Source organism: Ornithorhynchus anatinus, chromosome 3 (assembly GCF_004115215.2).
Source record: "Ornithorhynchus anatinus isolate Pmale09 chromosome 3, mOrnAna1.pri.v4, whole genome shotgun sequence".
Lineage (NCBI taxonomy): Eukaryota > Metazoa > Chordata > Mammalia > Monotremata > Ornithorhynchidae > Ornithorhynchus > Ornithorhynchus anatinus.
In genome coordinates this window covers 94,568,901-94,586,388 of record NC_041730.1, presented here as the reverse complement: position 1 = coordinate 94,586,388, position 17,488 = coordinate 94,568,901, and the positions used below count along the sequence as shown (strand labels likewise).

The 17,488-nt window shown below is 56.6% G+C and overlaps 1 protein-coding gene across 1 annotated transcript; it reads right to left on the bottom strand.

Moving 5' to 3' along the window:
- Positions 1 to 3,199: 3,199 nt before the first annotated feature.
- SNCG (synuclein gamma) lies at positions 3,200 to 15,678 on the bottom strand. Its single transcript, XM_029060778.2, has 5 exons — positions 15,370 to 15,678; positions 11,457 to 11,498; positions 10,788 to 10,915; positions 4,103 to 4,198; positions 3,200 to 3,568 (listed from the first exon to the last, which is right to left on the bottom strand). Exons 1-5 carry the CDS (start codon positions 15,488 to 15,490, stop codon positions 3,551 to 3,553), a joined length of 405 nt encoding a protein of 134 aa, XP_028916611.1. The 5' UTR covers positions 15,491 to 15,678; the 3' UTR covers positions 3,200 to 3,550.
- Between the last annotated feature and the right edge of the window lie 1,810 nt (positions 15,679 to 17,488).

Below are 17,488 nucleotides of genomic sequence, written 5' to 3'. Positions count from 1 at the left end.
TGGGCCCGGAAGCAAGGGCTGCTGGGGAGCAGACAGGCTCCAGAGTGGAAAACCCTGGGTGCCTCAGTCTGCTGGCCTCTCTTGGGAAGGAATCGATAATGGGTATTTGACTGGGGAAGGGAGGGGGTCATCTCATCCATCCTCCTGTCTCCGTGCAGAATATTCTGTGTGTGTGCATGTGCCTGTATGTGTGTGCGTGTGTTGGGTGTACTTTGTGTGTATGTCTGCATGTGTACACTAGTGGGGGAGTCTGTGGGTGAAAAACAGTCATCAAGATAGCTAGCTCTCAGGCTGGGCGGAAGAAAAGCCCCCACAGGAAATGCAGGGTGCCCCTGTCTCCGGGGAAATGAGTATTTACAAGCAGGAAGTTTGTATTGAGCCTTCTGCCGGCAGCTTCCCCCGATCCCTTCCCCGATGTGAGCCGCAGCTGCTCAAGGGCCTTCCGGGCTTCCTGGAGAGGACCCACCAGCCTGCAGACTTCTCTGTGGGAAACCCGACCGGAAGCCCCCCTCCTCCCCCACAGCCCGCACCCTCTCCACCCTGGGGATGGATCAGTTTCTGCTAAGGGGAAAGGGTTCCCCAATGCAGGGCAGAGCATGGGCCCTGGGTAGGGGGCCCAATCCAGGGTTGTGGGAGGGGTGAGGGAGGCCCAGTGCAGCCCCAGTGACAAATACTACTACTACTACTAATAACGGTATTTGTTAGGTGCTTACTATGTGCCAAGCACTGTTCTAAGCGCTGGGGTAGATATGAGCTAATCAGGTTGTCCCACTTGGGGCTCACAGTATTAATTCTCATTTTACAGGTAAGGTAACTGAGGCACAGAGATGTTAAGTGACTTGTCCGAGGTTACACAGAGGACAAGTGGCGGAACCGGGATTAGAACCCATGTCCTCTGACCCCCAAGCCCGTGCTCTTGCCACTAGGCCATGCTGACAAATGTGAACCTCAGGCCAGTACTGCTTCTCCAAGGAGCAGGGTTTAGGGGCAGGGATGTGTTTTTTTGGATCTTCCTGGTGTAGATGTCTTCTTGTTCCACTTGAGGAGCCCCGGGTTGTTCGGAACAGCTTCTGGCAGGCTGTTTCTGTGTCTCCCAAATCTGGCTCCTGGACCCCTTTCCCCCAGTTCCCCACCCCATTTCCACCCTGGCTGGTCTCCCGGGCATTGCAGCATGGTCTTAGTGTCTGCTGGATGGCGGGAGGAAGAGAGGGAGGGGTACCAGGGCAGGGCGTGCCCGGGAAGGGGTGTCGGGGGAGGGAGTGCCAGGAAGGGAATGCCGGGGGCGGTAGTGCCAGTCAGTGCCAGGTTTGCCAGGGAGCGCTTTTGGGGAGGGGCAGGCGCCCAGCTCACCCTGTTCCTCCAGCCCTGGATTCATCACTGCTACACAGAAGCAGCCGATTGGGGCTTCCAGCACAGGGCTCGGTTCTGCCGTCCCTTGCGCTCTCTCCCGTGACCCAGTCGGCAGCGATAGACCCTGAGCCATTTGAACCCGAAGGAAAAGCGCTGTACTGTGCCCTGCTGTGAGCCAAGACGGGGAGCCGACGATCCTGGCCCTCACATAGCCATTCCCAGGGTTTGGGCTGCTCCTTCCTGGGCTCCGAATGGAACACCCTGGGTGCTCATTTTAGCCATCTCCGTCGTGCCTCACAAGCTGCTTCCTCGAGCGGCACAAGGGCCCCAAGCCACTTTGCTGTGGACACTGCAGCATGTTGCCCTGGTAGAGACGAGACGAAGCCAGGAGGGCAGGCAAGACCTGTTCGATGCCAGTACAGATAGGGGTGAGAGACTGGTTGATGCGGCCTTTCGCTCCACCTAATGGATAGAGCTCAGACCTGGGACTCAGAAGGTCATGGGTTCTAATCCTGGCTCTGCCACTTGTCCACTGTGTGACCTTGGGAAAGTCACTTCGCTTCTTTGAGCCTCTGTGACCTCATCTGTAAAATGGGGATTGAGACTGTGAGCCCCATGTGGAACAGGGACTGTGTCCAACCTGATTACCTTGTATCTACCCCAGCCCTTAGAACAGTGTTTGGCACACAGTACAAGTACCATAATTATCATTGTTATTATTATTATTGTTCAGGAGAGGATGAGGTCAACCCCCCGGGTGCTCAGTCCTGTGGGGTCTGCCCTCTTGCCTTCTGACACCCTCCCCTCTGCCCATCCCTCATCACGGACCGGTGGCCAAGGGAGCCCAGAGCAGGGTCAACGGCAGGAGCAGCGGACCAAGGGCATAATGGACCTGTGGCCGCAGGAGATGGGAGCAGGATGCATGGTGAGAGCGACAGCCTAAGGGCATCATGGATCTGTGGCCACAGAAGCCCAGAACAGGACGCCCAGTGGAAGCAACGGGCCAAGGGCATCGAAGTTAGCCACTGTCTGGATACGCAAGAGCCCGGAGGAGCCACGAGGTGCTCATGATCTGGGTTTGTCTTTTCTCTATTTATCCTCACAGTGTCCCCAGGGGCCAGAGGAGCCACGAGACTCCCTCTTCCAGCCTCACTCCCCCCACCTCTTTTCACAGAGAGGTTCAGCCAGGCCCTCAGCCCCTCGCAGCGAGGAAGGATTTTGATGTGTGGCAGGCCCGGGGCCTGGAGCTGCAGCCCCTCAGCTCTGCGAACCCGGGGCTCGGCCTCGGCTCCGGCAGGTGGACGCTGAGCACCTGCCCCGTCCGGAGCCCTCATCCGCGTTATCCTTCCTGAGCAGAAGAGGAAGCCAAGAATCAGGAGGCTGAGTCACCGGGGCCTCCCCTGCCCACGGGCACTGCCGGCGCAGAGTGACAGAGTGGCAGCTGGGCCTGCCAGCTGGGCTCCTGCCTGCGCAGACTCTGCAGCTCTGGACCCCGGACAGGGCCTGGCAGACCCACCCAGCCACAACAGGGACACGGTCTGCTCCTCCGGTCTCCCTCAGTTGCGGCTCTCCCTGCTTTCCCTCTTCCCTTCCTACTGGGTATAGATTGGCTCCCTGGGGGGCGAGGAGTGTGTATGTGTGTGTGTTGGAGGGGGGAGAGAGACAGAGAGAGACAGAGGGAGAGAGAAAAACAAAGACAGGCAGAAAGGAAAGAGGCGAGAGTAGAGAGAACGAAAGGGAGAAGGGGTGACAAAGTCACACAAAGGAAGAGAGAGACAGAGCGGAAAGGGGAAGGACAGAGAGAAAGAAAGGGAGAAAGAAACAGAGAGAGAGAGACAGCGGAGGCCCATTGGAGCAGCTGAGTCCAAACCCTCTTTATTTAATATAAAAAATTCCGATCCCCGGGACAGAGCCTAGCGCAATATGGGGGAACCAGAAAGCAGTGCTGTGGGCTGACCCTGCTCGAGTGCGGGCTCCCAGACCGGCGTCGGGGTGGTGGTGGTGGTGGCTGGGGTGGGGGCGAAGCACACAGGAGACAGAAAAGAGGACCAGGGCCCGACGTCCATCTGCATCTGTCCTTTTGTCCGGGGAGGGCTTCCGGGCAGAGGCAGGCTGGGAGGAGGCTCCTTGCTTAGGGCGCAGATGTAGCTATGTTTCTGGGGACTCTCGGCGACTCTGCTCGGGGCAGCTCTGCTCCGGATTAATTCCCACCATCGTCCTGAGGGCGGAGCCAAGCAGGAGACATCATGAGCGTACATGCTCACGCACACATTCTCACAGTCCCACATACATATCCACATACACTAGTACCTGTGTGCACCTACATTTCTAGACCCACATCCTTAAACGTGAACATACATGCATGCACATGTGCACATACATTTGCACACATGTACCCCTCCCCCCCACCCCCCGGATCTGACTGTGGCCATGCCCAAGGGACCGTGGTCTGGGGGCAGCGAGGTCACTGTGGTCTCAAAAGACCGAGAGAGGTCAAGGCTAGGGCCGGAGTGAGAGGCTGTGAGGGGCAGGAAGCAGGCCGGGGTGGGAGGGGACGGGGATGACGGGTTGGCTGAAAGAAGCCTTGGGAATGGCACAGCCTGCCCCTCCTGGAGTTCAAGAAGAGGCCCGAGATGGATGAATGGGCACCATGAGGCAGGTGCGGCAAGGGTCCAGGATCAGCCACCCCCTCCCACCTCCTCGGCCCCAAGCCCCGAGTTTCAGGAGGGAAAAGCCAGCCCAGGGCAGATACCTCTTCCTCGGTGGCTTCTGGGACCTCTGCCGGGGCTTCTGCTGGATTCTCTTCTGCAGCCGCTTCTTCCAACTGGTCTGGGTGCAGCAGGTCCTCCTGGGGTGGGAGCGGGGGGTTGAGGAGGGAGAGAGAGGATGGAGAAGGGGAGAACACCCCAAAAAGGTTAGAGTAGAGGCATGGATGACAGATTGTGTGTTCAGGATGTGTGTGTGTTTGTGTGTCTGTGCGTGCACTTGTGCAGGACATATTCTGTGGGCCCTCTGAATGTATAGTGTTTACATGTACAGCCCTGTGCAGTGTTTTGTTTGTGCATGCAGTGTGTCCAGTGTAAATATCTGTGTGTGCATTTTGTGTGTTTAGTGTGCTCATGCGAGCACTCTGAGCTCAGCTCTCCTCTGGGTGTGTCTCACCCGTCGTCATGTATCCAGGAGAGAGAACAGCAGGAATCAAGCTGAACTCCTCAGAGCCGGAGCACCCCGTGACCCCTGACCCCCAGAGACCCCCTGGACTCCAGCCCTGGCTGCTCTGGGGTCCTGGGAGAAGACCCTGGCGGCAGAGGCTGGCTTGCCTGGGTCCGTTGATGTGAGCAGTCAGATGGGTTTAAGGAACATGATTTGACCTGAGAAGAGGGCTGAGGGATCCCAGCTCTGGGCCGTGACTGGCTGTGGGGAAGGGAGGGATCGCCCAGGCTTCCCTGCCTCCAGCTTCCTCTGGCTCTGCTTGAGGGCAGTGATGAGGCCTGGGTCTGGGATCTTCCTCTCGGGACTAAGATAACAACCGGCATCTGCCCCTTCCCAATCTCTACCGGGGCCCGGGCCAAAGCAGAAGGGGAGAAGAGCCTAGGATAGGCAGAGGCTGGGACGCTGCCCGTGAGAATCCGTGTTGCCATTGTGGTTCACCTGGTCTGGGGTAAAGAGGGAGGGTTAGGGAGTAGCATGGCTTCGTGGATAGAACATGGGCCTGGGAATCAGAAGGACCTGGGTTCTAATTCTGGCTCTGACACTTGTCTGCTGTGTGACCTCGGCCAAATCACTTCACTTCTCTTGCCTTAGTTAAGTCATCTGTAAAATAGGGATTAAGACAGTGAGCCCCATGTGGGACAGGGATTGTGTCTAACCTGATTAACTTGTTTATACCCCAGCACTTAGTGCCTGGCACATAGTAAGTGCTTAACAAATAACCTCAAAAAAAAAAAGTCCACAGACCTGAGTTCTGATTCTACCTTCTTTCAGGAGGCAGGCAGGTGGTACATGGGGACTGTCTGCAGAAACTATGTGGGTGAGGGCTGGATCTGAGGATCCCCACCTCAGCCTTTCTGGGGTCCCTTCTGGGCTCAGGATGGAGCCAGGGATGGGGGTCTCATGTGAACAATCACCTCCCCTCCTTCTCCAGGCTATTTTTAAAGGGCAGGAAACCAGGCTGGATGATGAACCCTACAGGCCAGAAGAGCCGCACAATGTCAGGAAGAAGACCGGGCAGGTGATGTTCAGCTTTGCACTGGCCTTTCCGTCCCCCAACAGGGAAGCCTGGCCCCCAGGCCAGGGGATCTCCACTGATCAGTGTCTCAGGAGTGGGGAGACAAGACACTGCAGTCAGCCCCGGCCCCTGGGGAGCCAGAGGGAGCTCCCCACCCCGCTGTGGTTGGTGAGGGCCAAGGGGACCATAGGAGGAGGCTGGGTGGGGCAGTGTATGGAGATCTGACTGGAGCCTGTGTTGTTTTTGCGAGTGAAATCGTTTATTGCACCTGAATGGCTTTGACAACAACCAGTCAGACTGAGCTAGAAGTCAAGACTTGGAATTAAAGGGGTGGGGGAGTTTCTGTCAGAAGGATCAAGAGATGAATTCCTGATTGAGCGTCCTTTGGGCCTTAAAGGGGCAGGTAGCTCTTTTCCGTTCTCTTGTTATATAATCAGATGGACCTTTCTTTTCTTCCAGATAATTTGTGGTTGTTTGTCTTCCCCATTAGACTTTTGCCTCTTAGAGGGCAGGGATCCTGTCTTGAAATATGGTTCACTGTGAATCCACTACCAGAATGATTGCAGGTGGAGGTGGGGCATTCTGGGAGAGGTGTCCACAAATTTGCTATGGGTCTGAGACGACTCTACAGCATAAAACAAGACAATCCCAAGCCCAAAGGTGTACTGGGCTCTGTACATCCTTGGAGACCAGAAAATATTAGTGATAGATGAAGTAGACAACATCTTGGGGTCCCAGGAGGTCTGCAGTGTGGGGCACCTTGAGGCCGGCAGTCAGGAGGCTAGCTCTAGTCCAGACTCTGCCCTGGCAGTAGCCAGTAGGGTGACTTTAGCAAGTCACTTAAAATGCTCTGGTCCTCAGGCTCCTCTCCAGTAAAATGGAAATATACTAGAATGTGAGTTCTGGGTGGGAGGGAACTGTAACGGACTTACTGACCTTGTATTTACACTAGGGTTTAGTATACATTTAGCACTTAATATATGCCATAATTATCACACCCAAACATTTGTACTACCGGCTCTTTCCTACGGTCCCTTGAACTGTAATATCAGAAACACTCGATAGATGGTGAAACTGTGGCCAGGAAAGGGGCAGTGATGATACGGGGGTGCGGGGGTGTCACACAGCCTGGGTGCTCGAGCTGGGACAGCACTTAGAACAGTCCTTGGCACATAATAAGCACTTAACAATACCATTATTATTATTATGTTCTGTCTGGGAGTTTCTCTGTCCATTGTGGCACTCTGAGATTTCAGTGGGCAGCTCTCTGTGGCCATGCCACATACTCTTGGGTCAGACTCCCGAGGGCCACCAGTTGGACAGTAGGGCTCTAAGACCACCAGAATCCCCCCCTCTGCTGCCTCCTGCCCAAGCAAGTCTCTGGGGCTCAGGAAGTCCAGTGAACCATTGGTGAGGTAGATAGCACCACGTCCCCTGTGCAGGCAGGGAAGGGACTCCAGCTGCTGGACCAACAGGGCCAATGGTCTCCAGGAGGATCTTTAGCCTGGGGGGAGAAGACAGGGAGGCCGTCTGGGTTTGGACTGCCCTGCCTAGCCCTGCCCACACCCAGGAGGGAGGCAGAAGCGAAGGGGATCAGTGGATGGACCCTGCCACTCACTCTTTGCTTTAGGCCCTGGAAAGAGCACACAGTGTCCTCAAAGCTCCATCATAGCCGGGAACCTGAGGAGAAGCACAGCTTGGGCATTTGAGGTTGGAGTGCCAGGACCCAGCTCTGACTGCGGCAAGTGGTCAGGGAACGTGTCTACCAACTCAACCGAGTGCTCTCACAAGCGCTTGGTACAGTGGGCTGCACACAGTAAGCGTTCAATAAATACCACTGAGTGATTGAAGACGGATCCCTCCCCAGCCATAGTCATGATCTTCTGGCTTGACTTCAAACTAAGAAGTTAAGAGCTCCATGTGGAAAGGGGCTGAATCTAACCGGCTCATCATGTATTTACCGCACTGCTTACTATAATGTTGGGCACACAGTAAGCGCTTAACAAATATGAGAAGCAGCATGGCCTAGTGGAAAGAGCACGGGCTGGGAGTCAGAGAACCTGAAGTCCAAATCCAGCTCTGCTAAAATGCTTGCTGTGTGATCTGGGGCAAGTCACTTAAGTACTCCGTGCCTCAGTTCTCCTGTTCTACTTCCTACTTAGACTGTGAGCTTTATGTGAGCGGGGATGTTGTACAACGTAATGCAACATTATTAAGGGGGGGAATGGGGCAGATAGAGGAGGAAGGGGGACAGGGAGGAAGAAAGGGAGAAATAAAGGGAGGGAAAGGAGGTAGGAGGGGGTTAGGAGGGAGGAGAAGACTAAGTTGCCTTAGGCTGTAATATTGTTGTGGGCAACTCTCTTGTATTCTCCCAGTTGCTCGGTATAGTGCTCTGAATGTGGTAAGTGCTCAGTAAATATCACTTTAAAAAAAGAAAATAAGGAAGAGGAGAGAAGAAGGAAGAGGAGGAGGAGAGGAGAAGGAGATGAGGAGGAGGAGGAGAAGAAGGAGAAGGAGAGGAGGAGAGGATATAGAGGAGGGGGAAGAAGAGGTGGAGGAGGTGGTGGTTTCTCTCAGGCCTCTGCGCCCAGCTTCAGGAGGAAGAAATGGGATAAATGGAGCTGTCTCTTTTCTCTCCTCAGTCTGGCTAGAATCCCCTGCCCCCGTCCCAGGAGGATCAGGAAGCCCCCCAGCCTCTGCTCCCCCATGATAAGCCCCTCCTATCCCTGCCTGGCTTGGCCCTGACCCTGTTGCCAGTCCAGGCCCCAGCTGGGCCTCCAACCCACACTCCAGCCTGCTGCCTCCCCCCACCCCACCACTGGTTATAAAGGGATAGTTCCTAACCCTCGCTGACCATGCAGCGTAGCTTCGAGGAGAGGAAATGCCCTGTCCCTGGAGCTGGGGTTGTTACAGACAGCCCCCCACCCCTCCTCCACCATCCCAGCCACCAGAGCTCTCTGTGAGCAGGATTGGAGGGGGCAGGGGGTGAAGTCTCTCCTGAATGCTATGTAAGTACCCCCCACAGCCACCAAAATATACTTCAGGGATAAAACTCTCAAAGTCTCTCCTGGACACCCTGCCCAGCTCAGCCCTGTCCAGCCGAGTCCTGCCCATCCCAGCCCTACCCAGACAATCTCTGCCCAGACCTGCCCTGCCCTGCCTAGCCCAGCCCAACCCTTCTCAGACCAATCCTGCCCAGCCCAGCCCTACCCAGATAATCCCTGCTCAGACCTGCCCTGCTGAGCCCTACCCTGCCTAGCCCAGCCCAGCCCTGCTCGGCCCAGCCCTGCCCTGCCTTGCCCATCACTTTCCTGCCTAGCCCAGCCCTGCTCAGCCCCATCCGGCCTTGCTCAGCCCGGCCATGCCCAGGCTTGTCCTGCCCTGCCCTGCCCTCCCTAACCACCCCAGCACAGCCCTGCCCAGTCCAGCCCTGTCCTTCTCAACCTACCCCCAATCAATGCCTGCTCAGGTTAGCCCTGACCTGCCTTGCCCAGCTCTGCCCTGCCCAGCCCTGCCCTGTCCTGCTCAGCCCTGCCTAGGCCAGGCCTGCTTAGCCCAGCAAGGATATGGTGATGCTCACCTCCTGGCGAGTTCCCTATTCTGGGGTGTGTAGGCTCATGACCATGTGTACAGCCGGCTTCTTGGCCACCCGGCGGCAATGGGGTCAAAACTGCACATAAAGACTCCCAACTGTACATAGGGGGTTCAGAGCTTCACACAAAGAACTCGGGGCTGCACATGGGGAGTCCAGACTGTACATGTAGGAGCTCAGCTGCATATGGGGCCTCAGAGCTGTCCACAAGGAGCTCAGAGGTGCATATGGAGAAGCAGCGTGGCTTAGTGGATAGAGCATGGGTCTGGGAGTCAGAAGGTCAAGGGTTCTAACCCCAGCTCCGCCACATGTCTTGTGTGTGACCTTTAGTGAGTCACTTCACTTCTCTGAGCCTCAGTTACCTCATCTGTAAAATGGGGATTAAGAGCATGAGCACTATGTAGGACAGGGACTGTGTCCAACCTGACCAACTTGTATCTCACCCCAGTGCTTAGAATAATGTTTGGCACATAGTAAATGCTTAACAAGTACTGTACTTATTATTATTATTATTGTTATATGGGGGAGCTCGGAGCTGCACGTAGAGGTTCAGAGCTTGTACGGGGGGAGTTGAAATTCATCCACAGTCCATAACATTGCTCTTCTGGGACGACTGGAACGATAGGCAGTTGGGAAATGGAGGAGGAAAGGGCACAGGGAATGGAGAGGGACAGAATGGGCTTGTATCTGATGCAAGATCGAGGCCTAAAGGTCAATCCCTCCCAGAGCAGGCTCATGCCCTCCCCTGCAGCTGGGCAGAGATCCGCTCTGACAACAGAAGACTATTTTCCAGCAGGGAGCTAAGCAGCTCACGGCACACAGATGGCTCCCGCCTGCTCCCGCCCGCCTCCCCTTCTCATCCCTGCCTCTAACCTAGCCAGGGAGAGGGTTCTGAGCTGGGGGTCGGGAACCTATTCGAGACCCCTCCCTATTGGAAGGCCAGCCCAGCTGGGGCGGGCGCCACGGCCTGGGACCCATGGTGGAGTCTAGCCCATCTGGTGGGATCTTACTACAGAGAAGGAACTTGAGGGCCCCTCAAGCCACTTCTTGGCTCTGTTATTACAGCCCCAGTCCAGCAGATTGTGGAGAGTTGTGTGGGACTATGGGGGTCCATGGGGGACTCCAAGGCCCCAGTCTGGGATGTGGCAGGGGCTTGGTGAGGGGGAAGGAGCTTGGGGCTTCTCTGGCCCCTACCTGGGGGCCCCTCATCTCCACCATCTGGCTCCAGCTCTGCCCAAAGAGGCTCTGAACCCCCTTTGGTTTTGGAGATCGGAGCTGCTTATCCCATCAACCCCCACCATCTTGCCCCCATCCTCCCACACTCAAAATGAAAAGTAGTCCCCAATGGAGGACGGGGAGGGCGGGTTGCACAGAGAGATCCGTCTCAGTTGTCAGCTGACTCCAGAGGAGCTTCTCTGGCTCCCAACCAAGAAATTAAACTGACTGCACTCTCATCCCTGCATTGGAGGAGCCCACTTTGGCCAAACTCTTGGACTCTGGAGCCTAGCCACACTGGATTGATGTGGTCAGGCTGAGTTGGCCTGGCAAGACCAGGCTGACCTGGCTGGTGATGACTGGCCCAATTGCTCTCCCCGTGGTCCCAGGACTAGAACTCACCTTCTTGACGACGCCAGTCGTGACGACGATGCTCTCGGCTCCTTCCACCGTTTTATTGGCCACGGTGTTGACGCTGGCCACCACTGCCTCACTGACCACACTGGCCTGTTCCTTCGTCTTCTCAGCCACTGAAAGGGCAAAGTGGTGATGGTCGGCCTCCTGGCATTTGCCACACCCTGTTTTCCTGTTGCTGGGGTCAGGGGTCCTCCCTGGGATCGGTGGTTTCAACCCTCAGTCCGTGGAGGCGGCCTCCCCGGCCACTCGCTCGGAGCCCGCTTCAGTGTCCTACCCTGCAGGCACCAGGGCTTCCTGGGCAAGGGGATGTTGTCCCTTGCCTTCCAGGAACAGGGTGGCAGAAAGGAAATTTCCACAGTCTACTTAAGGCTGGAAGACCCGGCTCCAACCCTGCAGCTTCCTGTGACCCACCCTGAAGCCCACCCCAACTCCGGTCCCTTTGGGTGTGCCCTCCATTTCCTATTCCTTTGAGTAGGTTGTTCCAATCCTGCCACCCCCCCATTCCTCTGGGTGTGACTGCCTGCTGACCATTAGATGGGCTGGACCTGCAGGAACCTCTTCCCTGCCTGGCACCGGCTGACTACGGGAGAGTTGCTAAGTTTCCAGAAGCCTCTGGAGAGGGCAACCCCTCGAGGACTGAACAGGGCCTCTTACCTGAGCTCACGCTCTGCACCACACCCTCCTTGGTCTTGGTTCCTGGAAAGGAAACAGGCCACCGGTCACTTTGGTCCAAAGAACTTGTGGGAAGGGACGCTATTTCACCCGCCCAACCCACCTCCACCCCAATCTGTCCCTTTGGTTTGGCTCTCTGCCTGTGGGCCCTGGGATAGTCCGCGGGCACTGTCCAGTAGGGGATCGGAGAAGAGAAAGAAATGGAAGAGGGTCAGGCCTCCATCCCATCCCAGACCCAGGTGAGACTCTGCAATATTTAAGAGGCCTTGGCCCACCCCAAACCGGATGTGCTTCCTCCTCTCCCGCTCTCATCCATCCGCCCACCCATCCATCAGTCCTGCAGCCTTCCAGGAAGCAGATCAGATAAACCCTAAACCCAAGTCGTTTAACAACAAAACTACTAACCAGAGAACTACTAGCAACAGCTTAAACCTCAAAGGATTTGGCTGTGCTTCACCCCTCTAGAGCAGAGAGATGAGGCTGGCCAGGCCAGAAACCCAGCTTAGGGACTTCCCGAGCCGGTCTCCCGACAACCTTCAGCTCTGCCCTCTTGGGGACTGTAATCATCTCTCCTGCCTTACCCCCACAATGGCACCAAGAGGGGATCTCTCCCTTTGAGGTCAGAGTGGATTGGGAGTGGGTCGAAGCCTTGAGGCTGAGATGGGAGAGCTGCTACCTCCCTCCCCACCACTGCCCTCTAACATTCCTCCCCACACCAAGGCCTCCCACTCAGGCTCCATAAGGCAGGTCCCATTTGGCCTGCATCCTCCCCTTCCTGCTTCCTCAATTCCCTGGCTCCCTTCCCTCTCTCCCTTTAGAAATCCCAGTTGCCTAGAACTACTGGAAAAGCTGGAGGGGCAGGGGCAACATGGAGCAGTAGCCCTGATTTAGGGCAAGTGGCAGAGACTGTGGCTACTTGGGGACAGGGTGCTGAACTATGCCTTTGGGGCGGGGGCCGACCGCCTCAGGCTTGGAGCCGCTCCAGGTCTGCCTGCACAGGGGCCTAGTGAGCAAGCCCTTCTTTTCTCCCCTCACCCTCAACTCCCCAGTGCAGCCCGCTAGCTTCTGCCTCCAGCTTCCTGTCCCCACCCCACCCTTTTCCTCCATATAATGACTCCTGAAGGGGAGGAGGATAAATCAATCGATCTGTCAATCAGTAGTATTTATTGAGAGCTTACTGTGTACAGAGCACTCTATGAAGAGGTTGGGAGAGTACAGTATAATTGGACGGGGGAAGGGGATGATAGGGTTGGGAAGGAGCTGGGGATTGGGCTTGTTTGCGCACAGCCTCATGCCTCAGTTTTCCCATCAATTAAACAGAGTGGCAAATCTATTTTCTGAGTTGAGTCTCTCTTGGATCGGGTGGGAGAGTAGGAGGGTGGGACCCTGTCGGGGAGGGGAGTCGGGGTACAGATGCGATCGAGAACTGGGGGAAGGGGGTGGTATTGAATTAAAACTAGATCGGAACCAGAGAATGGGATCAAGTCAGGAAGAGAAAGGGGCCATATTCTGGGAGGCCGGGTTAGACTGGAGTTTCTGGCCTGAATTGGGGGCTGGCCTGGGTGTGCCGGGAACAGAGTGGGACTCTGGGCTGGATTGAGGGGCTGGACTTGAAATTGAGTGGAATTCAGGGCTGGATCCAGGGCAGGGAGGGGTGGACTAGAGGTGTTGGGGCTGGATTGGGGACTGGGATGGGGTTCTGGACTGTATGGAGGGCAGGATTTGGGGGGCTGGATTGGAGTGCTGGGGGTGGATTTGGGGCCTGGACTTGGGGTTTGGGGCTGGATTTGGGGCCTGAGCTGGGGGGTTGGAGCTGGATTTTGGGGCCAGATTTGGGGTATAGACTGGGGAACTGGGGCTGGATTAGAGTGGACTGGGGGTGCTGGGGTGAAGGGGAGATGGGTGGGGGGTGCTAGGCTGGATTGGGCCTGGACTGGGGAGGTCTGGATTGAATTAGTACAGTGCTATGCACACAGTAGGCCCTCAATAAATACGACTGAATGAATGAATGATTGTGGGAATGGATTTAAATGCTGGTGTTGGATTGGGGGCCTGGACTGCAGGATCTGAGGCTATATTAAGGTGGACTGGGGGTGCTGGGATGGAGGGGAGCTGTATTGGGGGTTGCTAGGCTGGATGTGAAATCTTGATTGGGGCTGGACTGGGGTTGTTCAGCTGGATTGGTCTTGGACTGGGGAGTTCTGGACTGGATTGTGGGGATGGACTGAAGTACTGGGGTTGGATTGGGGTCGACTGGGGGTGCTGGGACTGGATTGAGGCTGCGGCTAGTAGGCTAGAAGGCTGGATGTGGGGGCTGGATTGGGGCTGGGGTGCAGTTGTTAGCCTGGATTGGACCTGGACTGAGGGGCGCTGGACTGGATTGAGGAGTTGGACCGGGGTGCTGGGGCTGGACTGGGGGCCTGGATTAGGGGTGCTGGCGTTACTGGCTGGATTGGAGGGCTGGACTGGAGGTTCAAGACTTGATTGAGGGGCTGGACTCGGGGGGCTGGAGCTGGACTGGGAATGTTAGACTGGACCGGGCTTGGACTAGGGATGACAGGTTGGATTGCGGGTAATGATTGAGAGTCCCGGGTCTTTACCTTTTAAACAAGTAATAATAATAATTATGGTATTTGTTAAAAGCTTACTATGTGCCAAGCACTGTTCTAAGCGCTGGGGTAGATACAAGGTCATCAGGTTGTCCCACAAGGGGCTCAGAGTCTTAATCCCCATTTTACAGATGAGGTAACTGAGGCACAGAAAAGTTAAGCAGCTTGCCCAAGGTCACATAGCAGACAAATGGCAAATCCAGGATGAGATCCCATGTCCTCTGACTCCCAAGCCCGTGCTCTTTCTACTAAGCCACGCTGGTTCTCTAAGCATTACCAGTTTACCCTTGAGTAAATTAGCTGGGGGTGGGCTAGGGTTTTTAGCTGCGATGTTACAAGAGGAGGGAGGAAGTGTCAGCAACTCCTCCCCACTTCTCCCCCCGCCACCCTGTGCCCACCAAGACGCTCACTGAGACGTCTGCAATCAGCATCAGAGGCTGTTTCCAGAAGCCTCTGCAGCCCCACCCTCCCCACGCCCACCCGCCTCTGCACTGTCCAGGTATTCGACTCCAGACTACTCCCCACCCCACTCTTTCCAGACGAGCCTCTGGGCTACTGAGATGGAATCGAGTAGATTGAGACAGAGGACTGGGCGGGGTGGAGGCAAGGCAGAACCAGGGGAAAGCACTGGGGCAGGGGTGGGGGGGCAGGACCAGAGGTAAGGATGGGGTGGGGTGGGAGTGACCTTCTGAGGGAATGTTGATAGGGCAGGGGGAGAGCCCAGGCTCCAGGACTCTGGCCATCACTCTGCCCAGCCCGGCCCAGGGTTCTGGGAAGCCCACAGGGACCGCTAAGTGGTGGTACCATGGAGGGCATCATCGTGGTGGGCTGGGCTGCCCCAGATCCCTGGAGATGTCACCTCCCCTCCACTATCAGCCTAGAGAGGGTGAGTCATGCATGTAGGACAAGGGGCATCCATGCCCATGGCCATCAGAGGCAGCGGACCCGCCCTTACACGGCTCTCTCACCCAGCGACCCGTAGCCCACAGGGAGACGCGCCCTCCTCCAGAACCAGCTACCCCAAAGCCCAGTAGCCCATCTCGCTGACATGGGCTCTCTCTTATCACCTTCTCTCTTTCTGTGTCTGTGTCTGTCTCTATTTCTGTCTGTCTCTATTTCCCGGATGGATTGTCCCTGGGGGGGACCAGCTGGAGACTCATTAGTCTTGCAGCCCCCTGCAGTTCTCACCTAAGGGTCAGAGGCCGAGGGGTCTCTGCCTACGCCACCGCGTGCCCTTCGGTCCCCAGTGTCCCCAGGGGGCTCAGGCCGGCGGTCTGCTGACTCACCCACATACATCACCCCCTCCTTCGTCTTCTCGGCCGCCTCGGTGACCCCCTGCTTGGTCTTCTCGGCTGCGGCCACCACGCCGTCCATGGCGATGGAGAAGCCTTTCTTGAAGACGTCCATGTCGGCCGTCTGTCCGTCCGGCTGCGGGCAGGGCCCCTCTGGGGGAGAGCTGGCCGGGGGAGCCGAGCCGGGGGCACTGCGGCAGGCCGGCCGGTCCCGGGCAGCCGGAGTCCGAGCGGCTGGTGGCGGAGGCTGCTAGCGACGAGGGGCGGCAAGTGAGGCATCGGAGCCCTCCCTGCTCTTATTGACAAAGAGCCCTGCAGTGTGGCTGGCCAATGCCTGCCGCCGCCCCGCGCTGCCTGTGATATTAATGACCCCCATCGGCTGCAGGGGCGGGGGGAGCTGGAGCGGGGCCAGGGGCGTGGAGTCGAGCGGAGAGCGTTTCTGCAGGAGGACTCTCTGAAGGGCATTCTTCGAGGCTGGGCAGAGGCCTGCCTCGGGCTGCACCCCCCGGGGAGCTGGGGGGACCCCGGTGGCCCCGGGGAGGTGGGGGGAGAGAGAGGCTTTGGATGTCAGGGGACAGATGGACTAGGTCAGTTTGGAGGTGAAGGGTCGAGGAGAGGGTCGTCCAAAGTCAGACTGTCTCTGTCCAGTTCCCAGAGGAGCCACGCCCCTGACCGAGTCCAGGGGACTGTAAGGAGGATGAGGATGAGCCCCTAATCGTGTCCGGTGATCCTCGGAACTCGACTCCCTCCTGATCCCATGCATCTCCTGGCCGGGTACAGGGAAACCTTGGCTCGGATCCAGCAAAAATGGCATTCGCTTCTTGAGGACGTACTCAGTGTCAGGCCCTACTAAGCACTTGAGAGAGGTACAAGCAAATCAGACTGGACACAGTCCGTGCCCCTGGTGGGGCTCACAGCCTCAATCCCCATTTTACAGAAGAGGTAATTGAGGCTCAGAGAAGTGAAGTGACTTGCCCAAGGTCACACAGCAGACAAGTGGTGGAGCAGACCCCTGGGTTGTGGACTGTGAACCCCCAGGCATGTACTATATACTGTGAAATATGTACCATTTGTTAAGCTCTTACTTTGGGCCACTAAATGCTTAGATACAAAAGATTCAGGTCAGTCTTAATCCCTGTCCTACGTGAGGCTCACTGTCTAAATAGGAAGGAGAACAGGTACTGGATCCTCATTTTATAAATGAGGAAATGGAGGCTTCGAGAGCTTAAGTGACTTGCTCAAGGTCCCAGAGCAGGCAAGTGGTGGAGCTGAAATTAGAACCCAAGTCCTCTGACACCCAGACCTGTGCCCTTTTCACTAATCCTCACTGCTCCTCAGTGTGCGGTGAAGTCGCCCCCCAGGTCAGTTAGAGTGAAGTCCCCATCCGTGGGCCGTGAACGTCCTGCACACACTGAATCTCCAGTCTGGCTTTTTTTAGTCATTCTCGTGGTCTTCCTTGTCTCCCTAACCCCCGAATATCAAAATGGGGTCCTCTGCCCAGTCCCAGCCCCTACCAGCTGCCTGTGTCAGATCATGTCACCCTGTTTGTGGCAGTAGAGGGGAAAGACTGAGAAAGGGGGCGGACGGCACTCTTGCCCCAAGCCTGGGGCTCCTTCCATCCTCGGGCAGCCAGTCTGCTGCTTGCCCCCTGCTTCAGTCCTTTCCCTCTGTTGCTGTGAACAGGGTGACGTGATCTGACACAGAAGAGAGTTGCAGGTGGGATGGTGCAGGGGGAGCAGAATGAATCTGACACAGAAGAGAGCTGCAGGTGGGATAGTGCAGGGTGAGCAGAATGACGGAGGGATGGAGACACTGGAAAGATTAGTGCTCCTGAGGCTGGAGAGAAGGGGCTGAGGAGCCTGTGAGTGAAGCCTGGTCAATCCTGAATGAGGTGGAAAGGGTCAACGCAGAATTGCTGTTCCCTAAATCTGATCCCACCAGGACGGGGGGCCAGGGAAGCAGCATGGCCTAGTGGGCAGTGCCTGGGCCTGAGAGTCAGAAAGGTGCCACCACCTGTCTGCTCGGTGACCTCGGGCAAGTCACTTTCTTTCTCTGTGTCTCAGTTACCTCATCTGTAAAAGAGGGTGAACCCAATGTGGGACAGGGACAGTGT